At 31.8% G+C, this 20,406-nt stretch overlaps 1 protein-coding gene across 2 annotated transcripts; it reads right to left on the reverse strand.

Annotated features, from left to right (window-relative positions):
* Positions 1-2,559: 2,559 nt before the first annotated feature.
* Positions 2,560-6,909, reverse strand: LOC107885948 (U-box domain-containing protein 13). 2 transcript variants are annotated; one of them, XM_041107585.1, is made up of 4 exons: positions 6,372-6,909; positions 5,334-5,450; positions 4,480-4,938; positions 2,560-4,042 (listed from the first exon to the last, which is right to left on the reverse strand). In XM_041107585.1, the coding sequence occupies exons 1-4, from the start codon at positions 6,639-6,641 to the stop codon at positions 2,912-2,914; spliced, it is 1,977 nt and encodes a 658-aa protein (XP_040963519.1). In that variant the 5' UTR covers positions 6,642-6,909; the 3' UTR covers positions 2,560-2,911. The 2 variants fall into 2 exon arrangements, with proteins under 2 accessions (XP_040963519.1, XP_040963526.1); XM_041107592.1 differs by lacking the exon at positions 6,372-6,909 and adding an exon at positions 5,710-6,019 and having other exon boundaries at positions 5,334-5,627.
* Positions 6,910-20,406: the final 13,497 nt, after the last annotated feature.

Consider the following 20,406-nt stretch of genomic DNA (forward strand, 5'->3'; position numbering starts at 1 on the left):
GGCCCGCTTGGCCCGCCTAAGTTAAATTTGGATAAAATAATTTTTACTATTACATTAAATTTAAATTTAATAGAAATTTTTCTAATAATTTTATTATAAATTTTGATCATATTTTTTTTTTACATAATACTTCGAATTAATCATAGTCTCTTCTAACTCATAAATAGAAAAATAATGTATTTCAGCATACTTGAACTAACGTTCTCTTATATTGACAAAAATGATCATATCAATTGAATTAAGACTCAATCAATAATAATAATAATTTAAATATATATCAATATTATTATATTTTATAATATATAAATTATAAGAATGAACCGTAAAATCTCATGATGTTGAATTATTAATGGTCTTATATAAAAAGACAAAAACTTATTTATATTTAATATAAATTATTTTGCATATAAAGTGATGTTTTAATTAGCTTTAAAATCAATTAAATAAAAAACTTAACTATAATAAATGTGAAAGATATACCGAACTATAATTGTACTGAAGTATACAATTTTTTTTTAAACTAAACGACAGTGTTTTAAGTTGTTAAGTGTAACTACTCTTTCTTTACCACTGACATGTCGAGTTCTGTTTTCCCTAATTGAGCATTGGTTGATCATATAAATAAAATCCCTACGAATATATCCTTTCTTAACTATAATTAAAATAAAATATATTATTTAAGGTTATTTTATATTTTTATTTTAATAAATATATATATATATATATACGATGAGACTTAAGCCTATGTTAATTAATTTAGTAAAACCTTAAATTTATTATTTAATCAAAGATTTATTTTAATGTTTTGTATATATTTTTATTTTAATATTCACAATTTATTTTCTCTATAAGTTTTTAGATTAATAATGTTGATTGAATTTGTATTACAAGTTAAATTGAGAACAACTCAAAATTGATGATAACAACATAATAAACAATTGTATTCATTTAGTATTCTTAATCTTACGTATTTATGCGTGTTAAATTTTGTTTTGCTCACAATTTAATCAGCATTTTTTCCATTTTATGTGTAATTATTAATTAATTTCAAACTATACGTTTAACTATTTATTTATGTTATTTTTAAATACACATCTATGTTTAAATACTTGTTTTCACACGTATACGCGTGTGATAGAACTTCTGGTATTAATAATGTTATTGATTGAGACGATGCCATAAATTAATTCGACACCAACTTAGGCTTCATGATATCACTATGATAAATGATTTTATTTATTTAATATTTTTAATATGATGTATTCATACGTTTAAATTTCATTTAACTTACAATTTAATCTATTTTTTATGTAAATATCGTTCATATTTCATGTGTTACTATTAATTAGTTTTAAATTATATATTACATTATTTATTCTATATTATTTTTAAATATAAATCTCTATTTTCAATATGTGGTTTCACACCAATATGTATGTAATAGAGTTTTTTAGTGTATATATAGTGTGGGTTTATATATAGGCATGGATATGAATTTAGGAGTTAGTTCACTTTGGTACAGTGAGGTTTGCCGTTTTTAATATTAATTTTATGTTTTGGACTTTTGGATATATTCTGGTAAATAGAGTTTTATTTTATTGTTTTTAGATATCATTTGATAAAGTTTTTAAGTTTTACTCATAAATCTTTCTAAAAAATAAAATTTTCAAAGTAAATAAAAATTAACTAATAAATTTAATATAATATATTTTTTAAAAGTTATATAGAATTTTTAAATTATTTTTATTACTTTAATATAGTATTTTTTAAAAAAGTTATATAAAAATTTTAAATGTATTTTTATTATTTTAAATATTAAATATTTTTTATATTGTAAAAATTAAAATTAATTATATATAAATTAATAAAAATAATTTTTAAATTAATTTAAATAATAAAAAATTTTAATTTATATTTCGTAAAACGTCCAAACAACTCAAATGGATATAAATATGATACGATCATATCAAGTTGAGAATTATAAATTATAAATTTATAACTATCAATCATGAAACCGCCTAAGAAAGGTGGTCCATTTGTTAATGTAGTTTAGGAAGGGGTGGTCAAGGCCAGTGCCACCCATGACCCACCACTCAAAAATGAGCTGAACCGGTTCCAAATTTGTTTCACTCAGACCCACCAAAACCGCCCAAACCCACCTCCCAAATCCCACAATCTCACTTTGATTTTTTTGGATTTTTATGGTCTCTGTCACCATATTGCCCCTTGACAAATTGGTATGGTGATTACTTATCAGTTCATTAACCAATTTTGCAAACTTAAATTATTGAAAATTTCAAGTTTATATGTAATCACTACCATTTTAAATTATCCTCAGCGAGTCGATTCAACCAGAAAGTGAAAGTGGTAAAAACTCATGTTCAAATCTTCAATTTTTGACAAAAAAAAATTCAGTTAATATCAATTTCGGATTCAATCCTCAGAAAACTTGTTTGGTATTTAAATTTATGGAGTTCACTGATACTTGTTGGGCCGATAACATATCCCCTTTTAAGCCTTTACATATCACTAGTAACTTTGTAAAAGAACAAAAAGAGAAAAAAAAAAGTTTGATTGCAATACAAGAAACATCACTCTAAAAAATCTGAGGATGATTACAGTCGTGCAATGTTACAATGGTACAAATTTACATACATTTAAGCACAAACTCGGACCTTTTCTTTCCTTTTGCGCTCTTTTTTTCTTTACAAACTTCGATAGTTCTGTGAATGATGTATTCTTCCACACAAACAAATGAATAACTTGGGGGTCAGACAGGTGATCTTCCACCATGAAGCAAAGCCGCCTCCTTTAAATACATAGAATGGAACAAGGTGACCAAAACAAACATAAAATTAAGGCAAAATGATACTCGGCCATCAACAGCATTTGGCACAGGAGGCAGTCATGGCTACTGAGCATGAGACTGAGATAGGGACTGCTCTGCTTGGGCCTCAGCTTGGGACTGTGACCGCTTTTGCTGCTCAACAAATCTGCTTAAGCGCTGGAGCAGTTGAGCAGCTTTCCGCTTGCCCCTATCCGTACCATTTTGTGCCAAGTCCACCAAATGACTCATCACGCCTAGTTCCTCAGCCTCTGCTAGATGTTGTTGGTCTCCGGCACAAAGGTGCACCAAAACAGCAGCCGCATTCTCTCTGTTCCTTGGCAATCCATTTCCAATAAAATCTACCAAAACTGGCATAGCCTTTGCTGCTCCAATGGCGGACTTTGCTTCAGGATGGCTAGCAAGAATTGCAAGTATGGCCAATGCCTCATCCACCATTCCGCCTCCAGGTTCTGTCAGCAAACGCATTAACGTAGGTATAACTCCAGCTCTCACAGTTTTTCCTTTGTTCCCTTGGTAAATGCACAAGTTGAAGAGTGCTGTTGCCGCATCCTTTTTGCCCCTTTGTGTGCCTTCACTTAGCAGTGTCACTAGTGGAGGGATTGCTCCCGAGGCGCCAATTGCCACCTTATTTTCATCCACTACCGAAAGGCTGAAGACGGTGGCTGCTGCATTTTCTCTAGCTTCCATGCTCCCCTTCTTAAGCACCTGGACAATACCAGGAACTGCACCAGAGGATATGATACTTCCTTTGTTATCTTCACAAATAGAAAGGTTAAGAAGTGCTGTCACAGCATGTTCTTGGGTGCGTGAGTCAGGTGTTGAAAGGATTTTTACAAGGAGAGGTATAGCCCCCGCTTCAGCAATGGCTACACGGTTATCTGCATTGCGTTTAGCAAGAAGACGGATTTCACCTGCAGCCATTCTTTGGTCTTCAGGATTGCTGGATGAGAGCTTACAGAGGAGAATTTGAATCTTGGTAAGTTCAGCAGGCGAGCAGGCAAATTTGGTTTTACTGGGCTGAGAACTACTCGGCCTTTTGGGCGGTTCAATGCCATTTGCCTCACACCATTGAGCTATTAAACTTCGCAATACATAATTGGGAGTAAGAGCAGGATTACTAAGAGTCTGTTGTGTCTTTGGACATGTTCGATGCCCTTGCTCCAGCCATTTCTCAATGCAAGATCGTTCATAAGTCTACAGAAGAGAGTAATGAAACCTGTTAAAAAACATAGCCTGAAGATAATGGTAAACAAGACTTCAGCCTCCGCATACATGTGCGATTGTGCATAAAATGTATCAAAAAACACAAGGTTCTTATAAACATCTTTCACTTAGCATCCAACCTGTGTGCCAACCTCAAGTTTACCTATTCCAAACAAATTTAAATAGAGAATCACTTTATGACTAGGAGCATTTTCAGAACAAACATTTCACCAAATAACATAATGACAAAACAATGTGATAAGATACAACCAGTGAGGTCAATGACCAAACAAATATATCAAGCAAAATTGAAAGTTTAAAGCAATTTAATAAATATATGAGGGACAGGTCATTTTCAAGACTGAAGTGATGATTAAAAACAAAAGAAATCCCAGTTATCATGAACAGGAAATCTGAAACAAATATACCTGCCCTGTTGAAACAATGACGGGATCCTTCATCAGCTCAAGGGATATTGGACAGCGGAAATCATCTGGTATAACTGGGGCCTTGTGATTTGCAACAGTGGTTGTTTGCGCACAGCTGCTACTAGGAGGAAGATTCTTTTCTCTTGCAGGAGCATCCAAGTTAGGATTTTCCGTCTGTACAAAATCCTTGATTTCCTTTAATAAGTTTGACATCTTCTCAAATATTGCCCCGGGATCTCCACCACTGGCAGAAACCATCTCATGTAGAGCTAGAGATTCTTGCATAAGTTCAGCTATTCCCACCAACTGTAACTTCTCAGCCAATCTCCTTAGTACCTCTGGATCTGCTGCTGCATCATTGCTCTTGTTGTAGAGTGACAATAGATCCTCATACAGCTCAACATCAGGTACATCAACCCTCCCTTTAGCTCTCCTGAACTGAGCTAGAACAAGCTCAACCTAAATATAGAAATACTATACATGTAAACCTTTTTCACCCCTTCAAACAATAATTATGTAATGAACATAAAGTAGCTTTGGACCTTTGGTCCTCTCAAACTCTTCATTAGATTGTTTTGAGAAAAGAATCAATGTATATTTTGGTTGCTCTCTTTAGTCTGTGTGCTTTTACATATCCCTACAATCTTTGGTATCTAAAATCATATGAAACTCAAGAAAAAGTTAATTAATCATGATAACAGCGGTTGCTTGACAGAACTATATTCCACGTTGGATATAACTATGATTCAAATAATCATCTTTGGGTAACACATAGCAAAGGGCCTAATACAATATAGAAAGAGAAGAGGTAATATGTAATTCTTCCAGATATATGTCTAGCGATAGATCTTCACCTGTTCCTTAACTTCTTCTAGGATGTCAAGATTCTCATGGGAAATTCTACTCAAAGCCTGCTCCAATCGAGCTGTCACTTCATGAAATTTATGCATAATCTGCTCCCTCTCTAGAACCTGCAAGTATAAGGAAAAAAGTTCATCAGTCAACAGCAAAGCATCCATACCATAAATCATGCGCATCCATGACTTAGCAGCCACTTGGAACGCCCTTCTTTACTGCCAAGCTTGAAGTGAGTGGAATAAGGTGGACGTTGTTTGTCAACCACAAGAGTAAAACGTCAAAATCAATGTCTGTGACAAACCAACACAATTGTTGACAAAGCAATACTCAGAAGGAATGCAATGTAACAAATCCAAATAAGGAAGGCCATACATAGGAGATTCCAAGCAAAATTGAACCCCCCACCCCAAGGGGAAACCCCAACCTCAAGTTGTAAGAAAGGAAACTTATAATTCCCAATACTGCTGATTTCAAGAAAATCCACAGCAAAACCGATGAAGGGTAATCACCGGAGCAGAAGTGCTCTGAAAAATATCATTAAGGCCAAAAACTTCGAAACCATTCACAGAGGGTACTAGTAACCACCACATCCCTCTCTATCCTCAGCTCCTCCATCCCCTCCTCTAATTTGTACAACTTATATAAAAGAAAATTAATGGAGGCAGAATTGAGCTTGTAAAACCTAACAAGAGACGAGGAACGAGAATTACAAAAGAAATTCTTTCATAATAGTTATCAGAAGATGCAAAAGAATAGGTTGGCGTGCTTTTTTCTAGTTCTAAATATTAATTAAAGAAAAAAAAAAGGAATCACATCTATTTCCTTTTTTAATTAAAGAAGTGCGGCACTAAATATTCATCTTTCACTAGATTAAACTAAATTTTAGTATAATATTTATCAGTTACTTCCAAATATTCCCTGCGAGAAATATTCTGATATGTCCACGCACTTAACAAGCTAAGTTTCCTCCACTTTCTCAGCAGCCAAACAGATCCAAAAGAAAAAAAATAAAACGAATATATATACTCACACACCAGGTAAATCTTGCTGCCTTCACTTCCGAATATAAGCAACTCCTTAGCCGAAACCAGAGCTTCTTTCAACGATACCAAAGCTTTAACCGTTTCTTCAGGGATTTGCTCTTTGATTTCTCTAATCTCCTCGAACATTGGCGTCAACAGCTTCAGTCTCCTAGCGAGGTTGCAATACTCCTTCTTCACGGCGCAACTGTAGTCACCGATCGAAGCTATTTGGTTCACCGCATCGATCAAGCCCTGCACCAGCGCTCCTTTCTCTTCTTCCATTCCGTAAACCAGATCTCGTCAAAAGCTGCCGTTTTCGAAAACAAGATTTTGATTTCGATGGAATGTTGAGATTGAAGTTTTTCCAAAGCTAAAATGATGAAAAACTCGTCTCCATTAGAGAGTAAAGATTGAAAGGATGTTTTATTTGCAGAAAGACTGCTGAAGACTTTTTCTTCCCCCGGACCGGATCTGTTTCTGCTCTATTGTGTATGATCCTAAGGTCAAATTTTTTATAAAGTCCGTCTACCCTTCACGCATTTAACTCTTCAACTTTATGTTTAATATGTTAGTGTTAAATTTTGAAATAAAAAATATTTATTTTTATTTAAATAAAAATATTTATTTAATAATTATATAATTAATTTATTAAAAAATATTGATATTTTACTGAAATAAATTTAATAAAAAATTAATAATTTTAATATTCGAATACACTTCTTTAAATTTAAAAATAGAGAAACTAAAATATTAAAAAGAAAAAAAGTAATAGGAACCTTACATAGAATTTTACTTACGACTCTACATGCCAGGTTCGGTCGGCTCGGCTAGGCTAGGGCTGGAATTTGGTTCGGTGATTTTCTTTTAAACTAACGCCGGCTTGAGATACTGTCATAGCAGTCAGTAAAATGTAGTTTAAGCAGTCCCTTTTTTTCAGAAAAAAATTGAAAATTTCATAGAAATTTTTAATATTTTACCTGCGCTAAAATTTTGGGCTGGGCCCATTTCGGATAGTGTAATGTTTTGTGTTAGTAATTTTCAATGTGGTCCTAGATTTAGGATACGGTCCAATTCTATAAAAAGTCCTTGTATGATGTAATTTTTGTGGATTTCATCTTTTTACGGTAATTTGATCATTTTAAAATTTCTTTATTGTGTTTTCAGTTTTGAAATAAAATACCTTTTGTTAATTCTATTAAATAATTTGATGCAAGTGATGACATGATATATATTTGTCTTTTTCTGGTATTATTTTATGAATATTTTGCACATTTAAGAAAAAAAACTTATAATAGTTATCTAATTGTTAAAAAAAATGTCAATGTGGTATATGTTACATTACCATTGTTTAAAAAATATCAATTTATTTAATATAATTTCAAGGGGAAAATTGGCTTCGAAATTCTAATTCAGATTTCAAAAAATATAAAGACTAATAACTTATAATAATGAGACTAAATCTACCAAAAATGCCTAATATAAAAACCTTCCATGCAATTTTGCCTTTAGGAATCTATGTATGATCATATTTTATTTTTCTAAATAATGTGTGTTTGTTTTTTACTAATAGTTTCTCTCTTTTTTTTCATTCATAAGTTAAAGTTTTAATCACTTTTTTAAAATTTTTCGATGAGACGGTAATTATATTGAGTAAAAATTATGAGATATTTAAATTAGTGGTCAGCTCTTCAATGTTAGACTTTTTTATCTAGATAATATAAAAATAAAAAATAAATATCAAAATGGTATGTCATCCTTATTATTTACGAAAATGGTAAATTGTGAGTGGAGGGTGGTGGAGAGGCAGCACCACTTTCGTTTTTTCAATTCAATCATTAGTCTATTAGTAAAAAAAAAATTAAGGATTGAGGGTTTAGGAGAGGCGACATTGGTTTATACGGGTATGAAATATAACTACATGTATTTTGGGGGTCTGGGTGATGCATCAACAACATTGATTGAGTTATGGGATGCCTGCCTTTTCCTCCTTTTCTATCTTCTCTGAAAATTGAACCTTAAAAATCTAAGTTGCTATTATCTGTTTTTTTTTTAGCCTCTTCTTTCTGTTCTATCTTCTCTACTAAGCTAAACCCTTTCTTTCTCTTCTATCTTCCCTTATCTTCTTCCTTTTTTTGACCGTCTCATTCCTCTCTTCTCTCTTCTCTCTTCTCTACTCTCTTTTTTTTACAATCAGCACAATATTGGGTTTTTACAACCCCTAAAATTATGGTTATAAGCTCTATAACCCGTGAAATTCTAAATCCTCATAACTTATGAAACTCTAAAATATTGTATGACTAATCAAATCGTCAAATTAGAGCCACCTGTCAAAAAGGCACTACCCAATCGGTGCCAACTGTTAGGCAAGCACCACCTAAACCCCCCAAAATACAAATATTTATATTTCCCGTATAAATCGATGTCACCTATCCTAAACCCGCGACACTTAAAAAAAACTTTACTAGCAGGCTAATGCTTGGGCTGAAAAAATAAGGGTGATGCCACCTCTCCACCACCCACAACATACTATTTTCATAAATAATGTGAGTGACATACTATTTTAATATTTATTTTTTTATTTTTGTATTATGTAAAAACCCTCAATATTATTTTTTATTCACAACATTTAGGAACATAGAAAATTAGTCACTAACTCTTGAGAAATTAAATATATACACGAGATATTATTTACGAAATATCAAGCTTACAGAGATACAATTCACGTGTTAATATTAAATTATAAGGTTGGTGCAGAAGTGTTAAATCTAAAAGATGTTTTTTATTAAAATTTAATTAAATCATAATTTTTTTTTCATAGCTGACACATATTTGGATTTTTTTTATACTCATTATGTGGATTCCAATAATATTTTTCACATTATATTTTTATTAATATAAAATCTAAATTTATTATAAAAAGATATAAATCTTAAATATGATTTTTTATATGATACAATTTTAAATTCACACTCACATAAATTTTCACATAAATATAATCTAGAACTCAATTTCACTACCTTAAAAATATAGTGAATATTGTTCACTAATAAACCAAATGTCGGGATTTTTTAAAATTTTTTTATCATTTTTATTACAAATAAACAAATAACAAAAGCATCTACAAAAGTAAATAGTAAAATTTATGTTTAAATTTATTGAATCAAAAACTAAATGGATAATTGATAATAATAATTGTAATGGCCAATTTTTGTCCTAAACAAAAACCAAAATTCAAGTCTATTTTACAATAGCCCCAAAAAATTAAAACAGACCCAATTTTCACATTGAAATGCCCAAACCTAAAACTAAAAGACCCAAATAATACAAAAACCCTAAAAGCCCACCTAGCCTAACACACAAAATATCTCAGCAACCCTAAGTCCCCCCCTTTTGTTCTGCGCCGCAACCATGAAGCAACCCCATACCCCCACTACAACAGCCCCATACCCCCACTACAACAGTCCCATACCTCCACAGTCCTCGTACGCCACACCCCGTGCGCATGCCAACAGGCTCGGTACCTGCAAGAAGAAAATAAAACAACAGCAGCAACAGAGCAGTAGCCAAGAGAAGAAACAATATTTTTGTACTATTCTTTGGAACATTCGGCTATAAAAAGGCCATTCAAACTGATGTAAAAAGAGGGGGTTTTGGAAATTTTTTTCTCCAAAAAGAAAATTAAAACAGAAACGTGGTTAATCCTCAAAGCAGCAAGCATACAAAATCAATCTCAAACGCAAAATCAAAACATTGCACCAAATCAGAAGATACGATGTGCTAAAAATCGAAAGTTAAAACTGAGGTGATTATTGATTTTTTCCGTTCTGTTTCTTTTCGATTTTACGCGCAAAAATCCAATTTTTTTTACTTAGATATACAAATATAATATAAATAATAAAAAGCAAAAAAAAAGAAGAAAATTTAGAATTTTTACCCCTCCGGCCACCGTTCACGGTGGCCGGTGCCGGCACCGGCGGACCTCCGGCGGCCGTCCGGTGACCGACCCCCATGGCCGGAGCTCCCCCCTCCCCTCTATTCTTTCCCCGTTCCCTCTTTTCTCTCCCTCCTCTTCTGTTTTTTTTTCTTTCTTCTGTTTCAAATGAAAAAAAACAAAAAAATTTGGCTTATATAGGGGTCCAAAACGGACCCCCCTTTAAAGCAGAAAACGACGCCGTTTTGATGCGGGTCGGGTCGACCCGACCCGTCCGACCAGGGGATCCGCGTGTTTTTTAAGGGAGGGGCTATTTGCGCAGTTGGCCCCTCTGCTTTTTCAACGTTTTATAATCAAGTTTTTTATATTTTAAATTCGGCCCCGCTGGTTTGCCCTGATTTCGTTCTGGTCCCCCACGCTGCGCAGCGTTTTAACATCTGGATTTATTGTGCTTTTGACCCTCCTAGTTACGCGCGTGTTGTAATTAAGTCCCTCCTCTTTATTTCCTTTTTAAATTGACCCCATAACTTCGTTATTGTTTTAATTTTAGTCCTTCTTCGTCTCTTTTGTTATTTTTATTAAATATCATCATTATTTTGAATTATTAATATCATTAATATTGTTATTATTATCATTATTATTATTATGTGTTAATATTTGTTTTGCTTCATATGTGTATGTATATATGTATTGCTTAATATTCAATATTTTTGATCCCGCTTTATTTAATATTTCATGAATGTTGTGTTTGTTTCTTCTTAGTTCAATATTATCTTTATTATTATTATAATCATAGTACATGTTTTGTTATGTAATTTATATGTTGTATGTATTATCATTTTAATTATATATTATATACATGTTGAATGTGGTATTGTTCATGTATTTTATTATATATGTACATAACTTTAATATATTATATATATAAGTATATTTTTATGTAATATTAGTACTCAAATATGTATTTAACCTTAAAATCATGTGTATATTATGTAAATGATTTAATATTATATTTCTTTTATACGTGTTACGTATATAAGTTTTTAATATTATATTTTATATATATTATTATGTATATTTTAATATTATTTAGGTATCTATTTTTTTACTATTATGTGTATCTCTAATATTATACGTTTCTAATACTATTATTTATATATAATTATATATGTATATATATGTGTATGTACGTGTGTAATGTGCAAAAATAGTTTTATTATTATTATATTTATTATTTCCAAGGTAGGTATGTATTATATATGTTCGATATGTGTCATATGTATTTTATCGTTAATAGTTATGGATTTTTACTATCTTATGTATATACTTCTAACACTATATATATAGTATATTTCCAACACTACTACTATTTATATATATACATATATATATATTACATATGTACTCTTAATTATCTTTATATATTTATGATATTCTCATTGTGTTCTTGTATATGATACTATTGTTACATTTAATATCGCGCGCATTGTCATTTTTTATATCATTGTTGTATATATTATATGCCTTGATGTAATTCCAACTATTATCTTTCATTTCCCGCCCATTTTTATATATATTTCCCCGTTGTTCATTATTTTAAAATATTTATTCGTGTTTTATTAATTACAATACATAAGGCAATGTATCGATTAAACACCATGTCGTTGATTTCATCGCTATGTTGGGTGAACGTCAATCGACTCGTGTTAAGACGGTATATCCTTCTAAAAAATCAAAAATTTCAAACTTCTCGTCTTTTTATCGGATCACGATTAAATTTTAAATTGAATTCGTATTTTTGAACATCAAGACAACACGTGTTTAGGAGATACCAATTTTTGGGCGTCGCGAGGGTGCTAATACCTTCCTCGCGCGTAACCGACTCCCGAACCCTAATTTTTCTCTGACTTTTAACGTAGACCTTAAGTCGGCCTTTTCCTCGTTTTTAAAGAAAAATCTAATAGGTGTCCGATCACACCTAGAAAAAGGATCGGTGGCGACTCCTGGTTTATTTTAAAACCAAATTTCAATTTCCAATTTCCTAATAAATCGCCACAATTTAGCGACCCGAATCCACAAAATTTTTACGTCGCTACAATAATTAGATACATTAGCATAGAACTAAAAGAAAAGAAAAAAAACTTTGCAAGTGAATTTAAAAAATTGACGTACTTTGGTTCGATTGATAAAAATCAATACTTTTAATTTTGAATATTTAGGTTCGAGATTCATCATGCGCAATTAAAATGTATGGGTTTTCGAATTTCATTATGAGTTGTTGCTATGTATGGTTTTAGTTAGTTAGTAGTTTGGATTGATCAAATTCTTAGTTTGTGCTATAATAGTTTGATTTTTTGTTCAAATTATTAGTTTGTTTATTTTGTAATAGTTTGGTTTTAATTGCCATATTCCTTTTTAATCAATTTTTAGTTTAAATTTAATTTAAAAGCACTTTTTTTAAATTCCAAAGATATTATTAAATTTAGTAGTTAAGAAAAAAAAGGATAAAGTAACAGTTAATCCCTAAATTTGATAATTTTTTTCATTTTAATTTTTAATTTTTTTTAATTTGCATTAGTTTCGAAACTTGACTGCTTTTTTTTTAATTTGGTCCCTTATTTAGATTCTATTAAGGTATAATGACATGACACTTTTATATTTTATTATATCATCATCTTATTTTTTTTAAAATTAAAATTTTTATATAAATTATAAAAAAATTAAAAAATTCAAGTAATAATGTGATACAATCTTAAATATTATGTCATCATACTTTAATAAAATTTAAGACTAAGGACCAAACTTAAAAAGGCAACCAAATTATAAAATTAGTATAAATAAAATTGAATAAATGATGGAAATTCAAAGATAAAATGTTGATTTATGAAAAGGAATAGATGTAATAATATTGACCATAGGCGTTAGGTGGAGTCCCAACATGTGGGCGATGGTGGTCAAAAGAGGTAGTTGACTTACTTTGAATATTAAAAAATAATTTTAAAAAGTGATAAAAGAGTTAAACTGTTAGAAGACATGGCACTAAGAATTCAAAAGCAAAAGATAAAATATATTAGCCAAAGAAAGAAAAATGCCTATGTATAAAGTAATCCTATTTGGACACGTTCAGAAAGTGTAGTTATTTTTAAAAAAATATTTCCTCCTTATTTTTTAATTTCACCAAAGTAGTCCCTAACAAATCCAACGTCTGTTTAATTAATTTAAATTAATTTGACTTGATGGTGATGTTCAATTCAAAATTAGAGCCACCTTTTAAAATTAATGATTGCATTTGGTAGGGTTTAATTTATAAATATTTATATATTTTTTAATTTTTATGTTTGTTTTTTTGTTGATGTTCGTTATTCAAAATTGTCTCTCTTTTATTATTGCATTTAACATTTATTGGTATAAATACTTAAACTTTAACTTCATGTTTAGGAAAGCAAAGATAAATTTTGGTTGAAATAATAAACTCGAGATTTTGGGTTGTTAAATGTTTATAATCGAATTCCACTTTTGTAAAATTGAGGTTATTGTTTTATTATTACTAACACCTATAAATAATAAACGATAAAACTCGAATGTAACATGAAGTTATTAGTTAAGTGGTTTCTCTAGATTAACCATAAAAAGAAATTCACTTGATTTAAAGTCAGGGAGTTGTCTGATCTAAAAGGGTTACCTCACTTGATACTATTGATCACAATGTATAAGGGTTACCTCACTTGATACTATTGATCACAATGTATAGATCATGTTCTTTTATCAATACTTGTCTCATGTATGTTCAACATATGAACTGTTGTTGAGTTGCATTCAAATAGACGTGCAGAAAGACCCTGTAACGTCCCTAAAATTTTAAGTTCGGATTTATTAAATTTAGTTATAACTATCTGCTTTAGTGGTTAAGTGTTCTGAGTTGGTATTTGTGGCTGAGTGTTTGAACCCCTTTGTGAGTGGGGGATATATTTTGTTCATCCTTTTATTAATTTGTGGATGAGTTTGCTTTTTAATTAAACTTTTCAAAAGAAAAAAAAAATTGTTAGAGTTTGAATAGAATATGGTTTAATTTGCGACTGATAAGAGGGGTTGTTAGGATTTATTTTTGTTTTAAAAATTCAATTGTATTATTTTGTTTTAGTTTAGATTATCTTAATTTAATTTATTTTTATTTTTGGTTACCCTAAAAATCTACTTCTTTTTCTCATGTTCCTTCTTTCTTTTTGTTTTTCTTCTTCTATCACCCTTTGTTTTTATTTCCTTCTTGTTCAAACAAAATTCAATACTTATTTTGGAGACACGAATGAGACACCGACTACACCTACTGCTGAGACCAAGTCTCAAAGTCGCTCGGCTGGGGACGATGCATTGTCCCAAGCTATGCTGAGGGTTTTTGAAAGGGACACTGGGCTTCATTCTGGTTCTGAGAGCCGTGGGTCAGTGATTAAACGACTTTGGTCCAATGGCACAAATTATTTCATGGAGTTATAAGATTCTCCCCATCTGTGGCTGAATACTAGTTAGAGGCCAGTAAAAGATTGATAAACAACATTTGCTGCAGCCCTGAGTAGAAATTAAGGAGTGTAATATCTTTGCTTTGCAACTAGGCGTACCAGTGGTGGTTGACAGTTGAGGAGGGTACTCAACCGGAATAGATTACATGAGATTATTTCAAGAATGTTTCCAGAGTAAATATGTGGGGGCGAGTTATGTAGATGCTTGTAGACTCGAGTTTATAATCCTTACCCAGGGAAATAGGATTGTGGCAGAGTATAAGGCCAAATTTCTGAGCCTAAGTCGTTATACTCATGGGATGGTGTCAACTAAATATAATAAGTGTATCAGCTTTGATGAAGGATTAAGAGATGATCTGGGGATTCTAATAGCTCCGTAGAAGAAGCAACTTTTTGCCGTTTTGGTGGAAAAAAGCGAGAATGGCCAAAGAGGTTAAGCGTGTGGAGCGCGAATATAGGAAGCGTTTGAGGGGTAAGAATAAGAGGGATCCAGAGCCCTCTAGTTCTGCTCAGAAGCTTAAGAAACGAGTTAAATCTGATGGGCCTCCGAGATTTGAGGTTTCAGTTGCTTCTACTGTGATTTAGCTGTGTAAGGATTATGGTAGACGCCATCCGGGCGAATGTTGGAGGAGGTTAAGAGCATGTTTATGATGTGGGTCGATGGGGCACTGCATCAGGATTGTCCACAATGTTCCAATCGGATGCAAGCTCCAGCTCTAGGATTTTTTCAGCCTCAGCGGGCGGTTCAGTAACCATCTTGGGGTCGTGGTCCTTCTAGGGTTGGTAATGGTATGGGCAGAGGTTAGAGAACACCGAGCAAATGTGCTAATCAGACTGAGGCGAGGTAGCCTGCTTTAGTGTATGTTGCTAGTCGTTGTGAGGATAGAAATGTCGTAGATGTTATCATCGATACGTTCTTTATTCATATTGCTCATTAATTTGCATTGATGGATATATTGTAACACCCCTCACCCATATTCAATGCCAGAAGAGGGTTACGGAGCATTACCAGACTTATAACACAATTAAACATACATTTCTCATACATTTTCAAAATTCATATAATCATTGTAAAGGCCCAATTTTGCCCAGGCCCTAAACAAAAACCGAAAACAAAAATAAAAATAAGTCCAAAGTCCAAGTTACAACACCAGCCCAATATACAAATGAATAGAAAAATAAATTACAAGCCCAAATGAAAAGGAAGCCCAATAGCCCAAAACACTTAAAAATTTTCAAGAAGCAACGCTACCCTTTTGCCACATCAGCATTCTTCGTCCCGAGGCCTGACACCCTTTCTGCCCCTATTTCACCAAAGTAGCAAAAGGTCTGCCTTTCTCTCCTCCGTTGACCAAGTGCCAAACCTGCAAAAGGATGAAAGGACAAAAACCATACGCAGAAACAGTAGCAAAAGATAGAAACAACACAGTAGAAACAGTCGAAACAGTGAAAAAGACATAGAAAAACCAAAATCTAATGTATTATTCCATTATAAAAGCCACCACAATCAATGTAATATTGGGGGTTTTCCTTTTTTTAAAAGAGAAATCAAATACAAAAAATCAAACTAAAAAAAATGATGATTCTCTTAATTTATTTTTATTTTATTCTTTGAAAAAATAGAAAAATAATAAAAGAGTTTTTTCTTCTTTTTACCTGTTTCGATCGTTGGAGAGAAGAAGAAACCGAAGGGTTTCTTTATTTTTGGCCCGATTTTGCCCAGATTCCGGTGTTTTTAACCCCAAAATGGGGCTCCTCTTGAAAAGGGGGTTTAAAGGAGCCATTTTGGATTTTTTTAGCCACCGGGAAAGCCAGAGTCGTCGCTGGCGATCTGTGGCCGGCACGGCGGTGACTCGCCCGAATCAAGGCCGGTCGAAGGGTGGCTTGGCTAGAGGGGAGAGGATTTTAGATTTTTTTTTAAGAAAAAGCCAAGGTTTGAAATGATTTTTTTGAAAGATTATTGGCTTAAATAGTGGTGCAAAACAGCACCGTTTTGGGCCAATTTCCAGACGTCAAAACGACGTCGATTTGACGCGACCCATGGCTCGACCCGATCCACCTCTGGGATCCACATGTTTTTCTTAAAAGGGTATATTTGCAGTTTTATTCCTTTCGCTTTTTAGGCGATTTTCAATCCGGTCCTTTTTTCTTTTTTATTTATTTAAAATTTATGCCATAAAATTTTGATTTTATTTTTAATTTGGTCCCTGGAAAGATGCATGTAGATAATTTGGGATAATTTCTCATTTAATCCTTGCGTCTTTTCGTGTGTTTTTATTTTGATCCTTTTTTTCTGTTTTGTTAGTTTATTTTTTAATTAGTCCCTTTAATTTTATTTTAATTCCAATTTAATCCTCATTTATTTAATAGCAACCCTTTATAGATTTTTTATCTTATTTATTTATTTATTTATTATCTTATTACCCTTTTTATAATATTTAAAATATGTAATGTTTCTATTTCTTTTTGTTTATGCATTCTCACCAATATTATTATTATTATTATTATTATTATTATTATTATTTACTGTGTTTTGATTATTTATATTAGAATTAGAATTAGAATAGTAGTTGCATATATTATTTTATTTATTTGTTTATCTATTTATTATCTTTTACTCTTTTTATATTTAAAAATTATGATGTTTATATTTTCTCTATTCGTACACTTAACTTTTTTGTATTATTATTATTTTTATCATATTATTATTTATTTTTCTTATTATTATTTAATTAGTATTAGAATTAGTAATTATAATATTGCCACTGTTTAGTTGTTGTTTTATTATTATAGATATATCATCATTATTTACTAGTATGATTTTTGTTTTTTGTTTTTTTTTTCGTATATCATCATTTCGTTTATGCACATTATTATTTTATTATTACTACAACCATGTCACAAACTGTGTTCAAATATATTTACTCGTTTCTATACTATACCTGAATAAATTAAATACACGTCATTTCAAATGTTACGTTTATTTCGGCACGATGCATAAAAAATGTACAATTTTAAATCGTGGCAATATTCGTTATTTTTGGAATTAGAAAAGTCGTGTTCTCAACTTACGGAATATAGATTCTTTCTAAAATCGAAATAATCGAATATCCATTTTAAAAATATAAAAAACGAGATTCAAGTAATGATTAAAACGACGATTATTTTGGTTTTCGAAAACTAAATGTGTCGTGTCCTAACTCACGGGTCATGATCGTTTTCTCGATTAATACAGAATTAAGCCTTTTCTATTAAAATATCTAAATACAAAAAGGGATTGTATTTTAAATTCTCTTCAAATTTTTAATTTTCAACACTAAAGACATTAAGTAATCAACTAGGTACCAATTTTGGGCGTCACGAGGGTGCTAATCATTCCTCATGTTTAGAGGTGTGCATGAGGCCCGCCCGAAATGTGGGAGGGTTTAGGCAAAAATATAGTCCCGAAAAATAGGCTTGGGCAAAAAAATAAGCCCGTTTAAAAAACGAGCCGGGCCTCAGGTAAGGCATTTTTTGCCTGGGCCTGGCCCGGCCCGAATTCATTAAATGACAAAAAAATCTATTTTTTAATATTATTTTCTTATTATTTTCTCCCTATTTTGCTACTATTTTACTATTATGTTGCTACTATTTTGTTGTTATTGTTTTGATTAGGGGTGAGTATTCGATCGAGTCAAGTCGAATTGAGTCAAAAAATTTCGAGTTAGTCGAGTTGACGAATCCTATTTTAGGAACCGAACTCAATTTAAATTTTTTCGAATCAGATCGAATCGAGTCAAAAAATTTCGAGTCAAGTCGAGTCGAGTTAACGAATATATTATTTGTACTCAATGTTGCACTTACATGAACCGATTATTTAACTAGCAAACGAAGTATAAAATTATTTAACAACATAAACAATATAATGGTTTTGCCTTTAACTTAATTAGTAAACTTTATCAAAACAACGTAGTTTTACCTGTTTTACCTTTTAACTTAATGGTTTTAACTTTTAACTTTAGAAAAGGTAAACATTTATCAAAATGACGTAGTTTTACCTTTTCTTATTCGAATTTTCAGATAACTCGAATTGTGTAATTCACATTCAAGTTAAACAAAAAAACTTATTTTTTTATTCGAGTTGATCCAAATAACTTGATTAACTCAAATAACTAGAACTATTTAATTCAAAATTTAAAAATTTTATCGAGTTTTTCGAATCGAATCGGATTTTGCTCACCCTTAGTTTGGATATGGTATAAAACTTATTTTATTGTTAATTTTTTTATTATTTTAAAGACATTTGCTAATTTTGTTATTATTTTAGAGGCATTTGCTTGTTAAATTGCATCTATTTTAGTGTTATTTAAGTATACATATTTTTAAAATTTATTTTCAATTTGTTGAGAAATATTTATTTTGATGTTTTTAGTATTTTTGATGGTTTATATATTTTTTAAAATTATATAAAAAATAATATAAAAATTAATATGGGCGAGCAGGGTCGGGCTCGGGTTTTAACATTTTTATTTGGGCTGGGCTTGGGCAAAATTTTAGGCCCTTTTTGGGCCGGGCCTGGGCCTAGCAAATGGGCCTAAAATTTTAGTTGGGCCCAGCCCGGCCCATGCACACCTCTACTCATGTGTAACCAACTCCCGAACCCATTTTTTGGATTTTGTAGACCAAATATTATTGTTTTAGTAAATCAAACCTTTATTAAGATGATCAAATCATGAGGTGATTCGATCACACCTCATAAAAAATATTGGTGGCGACTATCATTTTCATTTTAAAATAAAAAGTCGATTTCAAAAATGGTTTCGACAATCATCATTCAACAACAACCACATTGTCCTAAAATGAGCCTATGAGGCCTTAAACATGCACTCGGGGTGGTTCGAGACTAAACAGATAACTTAGGAAATTTCAGGGAAACTTAGAAAATTTTACAAAATACAGGGGACACACGCTCGTGTGGCCAAACTGTGTGTCTCACACGGCCAAAGACACGCCCGTTTCACAATCCGTGTGGACATTTGAAATGGGATCACATGGCCATGTCCCAGTTCGTGTCTTACCCCGTGTAACTCTCTAACTTGGGTCACAAGGCCAACACACACGCCCGTGTGCCCTAAGACATGGCCACACAAGCCCGTATGCCAGGCCATGTGCTATGCCGTGCCAAACCTGTAGGGTATACTGACTTATACCACACGACCAAGTCACACAGCCGTGTGCTAGACCTTGTGGAGCATATTAACTTGAGTTTTAATTCAAGACTAGGGGACACACGGCCGTGCAACCTAACCGTGTGTCACACACGGCGAAGACATACGCCAGTATCTTTGCTTGTGTAGACAAAAATAGGCTATTTACCAAGCTATTTTGCCACCTAAATTTGTATACACCTACACCAAACCAAATGGCACCAAAACAAGACATAAATAGGCATTCAATCAACTTCAACCAAACATCATTTATACCATTTCAATAGCAAAAAATACAAGGCACACAATATCACAATATGTCATTCAATTTATACCATATTATCACATTCTTAAATCATCAATATGACTACATTTCAAACATACATTATTTACTTATAATTCAAACATACCAAATA

Source organism: Gossypium hirsutum, chromosome A03 (genome assembly GCF_007990345.1).
Source record: "Gossypium hirsutum isolate 1008001.06 chromosome A03, Gossypium_hirsutum_v2.1, whole genome shotgun sequence".
Classification (NCBI taxonomy): Eukaryota; Viridiplantae; Streptophyta; class Magnoliopsida; order Malvales; family Malvaceae; genus Gossypium; species Gossypium hirsutum.